Below are 6,527 nucleotides of genomic sequence, written 5' to 3' on the forward strand. Positions count from 1 at the left end.
ACACACACACACACTGTGCACTAAATACAGTTTATAGGTTTTATCAGTAACAAGAGGAACACGGAGTTTCCCACAGTCATCACACTGGAGGTGAAGAAACACGAATGATGCAGTGGGAGAGACTCTCATGATGAATGTTCCTCTGTCAGACTCTGCGGGAGAGTTTGTGGCATCAGTGACTCACATTATTCATTTAGAGCTGATGTGTTTTAATCAGGACGGTCCTGAAAGGAGGCTGTGCGTAAGTATTTATTCTGAAAACAGCGAGTGACAGAAGGTCCTGATGGATGGACGGAGCTGCCCGTCCATCAGTGTTTCGTCTACTTTGCTGGTTCGGTTTTTATCAGATGAATTTATTCGTGCACTTCCTGCAGACGGTGTTCCTCATAGCTGCTGCAGGTCTCCGGGACAAGCTGGAGATCAGATCTTCATGCATGGAGATCCTTTTTAAGGACGGACCATAGTTTCAGTCAGGATCTGACGCAGCTCGTTGTTTCTGAACCGTCGTCAGTTTTCAGTAAGGTCGGTCCTTGAAAAGCCGAAGCCCACGAACTCTGAAACTCTTTTGTGTTATTTTTCAGTCTTTTCTTATTTTAGAACATTTGATTTATGTAAGTTTGGCTTGATTTTGAAGACGATATTAAAACAAAGACTAAACGTTGAGAAGAGTCAGCTGATGATAAACCACCAGCCATGACCTGACGTGACCTGTGTGCTGGTGATTAACTCAGGAAGTATATGATCCGAGGAACTCAAAATACAAATCTGCTGTTGTGCTCTCCGCCTTAACCTCAGATAACTAAACCCCGACGGAGGTTCAGGTGTCGATTGGCTCAGATGAAGGCTTGTTAAAAAGTGCAGCTGGTCCGGTTATCTGCTGACCGTTTTAAAGGCCGGTTCTTCTCCCATCTCCGACATTCATGCGGCATAAACGCATCCGGCCCGCCCAGCAGCTGCAGATCCTCACGCTGTCCCATCCAGGAAGCCAGGGCAGCCTCGTCTCCAAATCGCCGCTGTCTAAACTGTAGCGAACATTTGTTTGCCATCAATCAACTGCAGCTCCGTGCCAGTGTGGAGGCCTCGCCCGGGATGTGTTTTCTTGAAGGAAGAATGCTGCTTGGTTTTAGGAAGTCCTCCGGGAATCACAAACATTCAGCCTGGAAACAAACAGCCTGTCAGGAGGCGAACGAGAGCGAGCAGAGACGCAGCCAGTGATTATTTTAGAGGTGGAATAAACGTCCAGCTTCAGCTGTTTAGTCTGCAGCGTGTCAAGTCTTCCACATTAAAACTGCTCCACGGATTGAAATCTTAATCCGTTCTTCCTCGAGCCCAAGAGGGGGAAATTCCCAGAGATGTCCTGAAAGTGCTGCTGGGATTTTGTCCAGATGCGCTGTGAGCGTCCGGGACGAAAGATCCGACTCGTCTCCGTTAGCCGACCGACGTCAGCTGCAGACGTACCTGTATCTCCCCGAGTGTTTCCTGAATGTGTAACTCAGGAACAGTGAGCCTGCTGGGGCCACGTTACGCAACATTAACGGTTGTACCTCCGGTTGTAGCGCACACCTAAAAGCGTGGAAACAGACTGTCACTGCGCCTGTAACTGGAGGTGGCGCCCTCTGCTGGCTCGTTTCAGCCAAACATCAGTTAAAAACCCAAAGACGTCGATTCCAACACGATGCCGTAAACGAGCAGAGCGCTCAGACCCTTTGAGCTCAGTCTGTTTGAAACAAAGGACACAGCTCAGACAGGAAATGACATCAGCAAGCTAACAGGAAGTCTGGTTCACTTCATTTCAAAAATAAAAAACTGTTCCTACCCTTTTCCTGCATCTGCCATGTCTCGTTTCTGGAGTGTCTGCCGTGTTCCCGGGAATGTTGGAGCGTTTTTCTTTTCTTTGTTATCTTTTCCAAAATGTTGTGTTTTCTGTTTTTTGAAGGAGTTTCCCGCCTCGGGGCCACCGTAGGAAAAGAAACCCGGAGCGTGACATCTCCATCAGCCACATTAACATGTTAGCCTTAAATGTCGCGACCGTTACATGAAAGTTAGCTGATTCTTGTCGTGGAAGCACAAAGTGGAGTAAATGTGGTGTCGTTGGTCAGCAGATGGTTTATAGTTCGGCAGCTGCAGACGTGAGTCTGACAGGAAAGAATAAAATGATCGATCTAAATGTAATAAAGATCCCGTGGATGTCTAAGGCCACAGTCCACAGTCCAGGATGGTGCAGCAGGGGTGAATCAGGGATGTTGGATTTCTCTGCGGGACCCTCAGAAACAGTTAGAGGTGAAAAGTCGGGCCTGTAAACACTTGTGCCATATTCTCAGCTGTATTTAACGCCGTGATGGTTGATCGTCCGCCCGTTGAGGTGGACGCTCTCAGCTGCTGGTTATTTCCCGCTCAGAGATGACAGATAGCAGGAATGTCACAGAGCGACAAACAGCCGTCTGACGCCTCCGACGGGCCGCCGCCTCCAAAAAGATCCTGGCTTTGGTATAAATAGCTCGATGCCAGCGAGACAAATAAGGAAGTTTAGAGCTGAGCTGCAGAGCTAAATCTGTTCATTTACACGGAGAGGAAGTACGAGGCTCGAAGGAAGCAAGGGAGGAAATAACGAGCCGTGAAAATGCTTTTCCAGAAGGCTTCGGCTGATCGCTTTTCCAAACTGGGATGGGTCATGTGATGGGGCAGACTGCCTGAACTGAAACATAGTCAAAGGTTACACTGAAAATATTACCAATAAAAAAATGAACTGGTTGTTTTATCAGCGTTTAAATGAGTTTACAGCTTCCTAATCGGCTGATATCGCTCCACCGATCACATCAGAGTGTAACAGAGTTACGTGGCAGCTAATTCTGCATAAATGCCGTCTTTCTCTGAGCATCTTAGAAGTTTTGTGTCTGGATAAAGGTGGACTGTGGGACCAACTTAGTAATGCACATGTGGAGGGTTTGAAAAGAGGAAACACAGTATAGCTGTGACTTCATTGGCCAGCATTTCCTCAAAGAGCAGCCTTTGGTCTCAGGACGCCATCATGGAAGTGAGAAACCTGCAGTTCCTGTAACGTCCACTGGAGGCTCCAGCATTCCTTTATAACTCGCCTAGATTAGTTTGCATTATTAGGGGCGTGGCCTCTATTCAATTTTATTTATACAGCGCAAAATCACAACAACCGTCCTCAATGTGCTTTATATTATAAGGTCGACCCTGCAATAACACATACAGAGAAAATGATATGATATGAATCATATGACCCCCTGTGAGCAGCACTTTGGTGACAGTGGGAAGGAAAAACTCCCCTTTAACAGGAAGAAACCTCCAGCAGAACCAGGCTCAGGGAGGGGCGGGGCCATCTGCTGTGATTGGTTGGGGTTAGAGAAGGAAGACAGGATAAAGACCTGCTGTGGAAGAGAGACAGAGGTTAATAACAGATATGATTCAGTGCAGAGAGGTCTGTTAACACATAGTGAGTGAAGAAGAAACACCCAGTGCATCATGGGAATCCTCCAGCAGCCTACGTCTATTGCAGCATAACTAAGGGAGGATTCAGGGTCACCTGGTCCACAGAAGAGCGGCCTGATTATTTAAGACCTTGTAGATGAGGAGCAGGATTTCTGGATTTAACAGGCAGCCAGTGAAGGAGAAATCTGGCTCTAAAAACCAAGAGTGGTGGAGGCCGGCACGCTGAGTCTGTGGAGCTCCTGGTCATGGAGTAGCCTCTATAACAAGAAAGCACAGCTTCATGTTTCAGGAACCGGCTGTCGTGTTCAGAGCAGACTATTTGTGTTGCTCATGTTGGGAATGAACCCAGGAAGTTGTTTCAGTGCCGGTCGGCTGTGTTACCAGGCTACATGTGTGACACGGTTACATCAACATTTAACCGTCGAGCTCGGTGCTTTCAAGGCTTTATGCTCTGCTTGTTTCCTGTGAGGGTCTTCACAGGATTACCTCAGGACAGGTAAACTTCCTGTTTCCGAGCCTGTGAGTTGCAGGCTGTTCCACATTCCCAGCACTTGTCCGAGGATTTAACAAGCATGCGCGAAGTCACAGTTTTCCTGAGTGGGCGGACAAACATGGAGCAGGTCTGACAGCGGGCCAGCTCGCTTATATTCAGCTCCACTTTCCCCTCGAGCCGCCGCTTCGTCTTCAGCTTCTCCGAAGCTTCGGGCCTGACGAGCCTACCGCTGAAGGGAGCTATCGCTGGCTTTCCCACGAGGCGGGATGTTGAGTAACTTTCTTTTTCCTCTGAAACACAACAGGTGTCCTGAGTAATTCCCTCCATCTGGATCTTGTATCGTAAGGCCAAGAAAATAAATTCATTTCTGTGGAAATGTCACAGTGTGAGAGCCTGCTGGTGTCTGCGTCACTGTTTTTCCCACAGCTGGAACTGAAACCACTTCTCTGTTTGCAGAGTACAAAAACCAGAATGTTTCACACGCCTGCGTTTGCTTTGAGTTTAATTGAAGTAATCAGATTACTGGGTGAGGTAGTCATGCTCTCTTCAGTGTGATCTTAAATCACTCTTGGGGCAGAATCGGCACAAACATGCTGAGGCTCATCCAGCAGTGACATCGTTCCAGCTGTTTGGATAAACGGGAGAAAAACCAAATAGTTTTAAACATTTCTTTAGTAGTTGGATCATAAAGACATAAATTATTTCTAAAAACTCAGCTGGGGTCCAGAGACGCGCTGCCGTCCGATCACATTTACGTCTGTCCAGTAGGATAAACGGGCAGCGTCTCAATCAGATTTGTTATGAGTTTGATCAGCTGATTAATAGTTATGGAAGAAATATTGTTTTTGCAGTATGACTGGCTGACATGGACCCGATGGGGATTTTTGGCTGTCGTGCAGCAGCTGAATGTTGACGGTAGTCTAAGTGTGAAGAGGCTTTAAGCCAATCAGGACATCAGAGCATGGTCAGGTGTATGAGCATGCTCCGTTGGCAGGTGATGCTCCTCTGTTTGCCCTCGTGTGTCTAACGCAGCATCCATGTTGTGTCTGTTGCAGGACTGGGTGACGGCCACCGACATCAGAGTGACCCTGAACCGGCTCAACACATTCGGAGACGAGGTCTTCAATGACCCCAAGGTCCTCAAGTCCTACTACTACGCCATCTCTGACTTCGCGGTGGGAGGAAGGTAAAGCCTCAGATTCACTGCAGGTCCTGTTTCTCAGTCGAGTCCTCCGGCGGAGCTCTGCTCTGCGGTCAGCTCCCGCCGTGTCACTGTGTGGTCCACTTCCTTGTGACCGGCGCAGGATCCACACTAGAATTCGTTTTCGACAGGCATTACTCGAGTGTTGCACGGAGCACGACTCTGCAGCCATAATCTGTTTGAATGTGGAGCACATTTCCCTTACACCGCCAGCATTCCTGAAATTCCTAGCCGGCAGGGCCAGATTATAGGGAAACCGGAATGAGGCGGTCCGACAGCCGTGACGGATGGAAGAAAAGGGGCGATTCCCGAGCCGAGCACCTGGAGGATTTAACCTTTACTTGTCCCAGGAGGAGATTTTCCTTCTGCACCTTCACCTGGATCTACCTGAGCGTGCTCAGCTGGCAGCTCTGTGGGCAGATTTATCTGCACTTTATTATATCAACACTTTTCATTGTGCAATTCTGCCAGTGACTCATTCATGCAAACACACAGCTCATGAACGCTCCTTTGAACTCCTTGAACTCGTGCAGCAGCTTGAAGCAGGTAGAGACTTTCTGAAAGCAGCAGCTCGCTGCTCATTGGACAGAAGATCACCTGGAGTTTTTCCCGTTTGCTCACGTTTTGGCCGGGAGGGAGCAAAGGGTTTAAATCCAGCTTAAGATGTGTGATGTTCAGGATTTCTTTCATGCTTCTCCCTCCGTGCCTGCTCGGGTTCGACTGAACCTCCAACAATCTTTCTGTTTTTGAGGTATTGTGAATTATGTGTAACCAGGAAGGTTTCTGATCCTGTGTAAACCCAGGACACAGCCACGGAGACGATGATCTTTATAGTTTGCTGTGAAGCGGGCGCAGCGATTTATTGAATTGTGTGCAAACGTGAAAATACAGCTTTTAAGGCAAAAACAGAGTTTAACGGGCTCCTGAGTGAATCTTTGGTGTGACCTCCTTCACCCTTCAGCACAGCGTGAGCTCTGCTTTCTTTACGTATCGTTCGGAGCTCTTCTCCGTCAGGCTGATCCCACCAGCTGAAATCTGCTCCAACCACGATGGAGCCTCCACCTTGTTGCACAGAAGGACCTCTGTCCCGACCTCCTCCCTGAACCAAATCTAGATTTATCAGATTTCCCATCAGAACGGTTCCACTGATCAGTCCAGGTCTTCTATAGTGTGCATGCTGGGGCTGGGCCATATCAAACCGTTCACGGTGATACTGGTATAATGTTGGGCAACGATAAGAAAATGAAATATGGCGATAGAATATGGGTAAAACACGCATGTGCAGTGTTTTCATACGCACATGGCGGCGACGGAGAATGAGAAGGGCGAAAGCAGATCGTTGAATGAAACGGATGAATGAAATGAAACGGCAGCTAC

General features: G+C 48.2%; 1 protein-coding gene across 1 annotated transcript in view; it reads left to right on the forward strand.

Annotated features, from left to right (window-relative positions):
• lamc1 (laminin, gamma 1) overlaps positions 1-6,527 on the forward strand; it is a 44,720-nt gene that overhangs the window by 23,968 nt on the left and 14,225 nt on the right. The window contains exons 3-4 of the mRNA XM_005751361.2: positions 5,005-5,135; positions 5,501-5,562. Of these exons, the coding sequence (XP_005751418.1) occupies positions 5,005-5,135; positions 5,501-5,562 (193 nt within the window). The remainder of the gene's footprint in view (positions 1-5,004; positions 5,136-5,500; positions 5,563-6,527) is intronic.

Source organism: Pundamilia nyererei, unplaced genomic scaffold, assembly GCF_000239375.1.
Source record: "Pundamilia nyererei isolate P.nyererei 1_Seehausen unplaced genomic scaffold, PunNye1.0 scaffold00307, whole genome shotgun sequence".
Classification (NCBI taxonomy): domain Eukaryota; kingdom Metazoa; phylum Chordata; class Actinopteri; order Cichliformes; family Cichlidae; genus Pundamilia; species Pundamilia nyererei.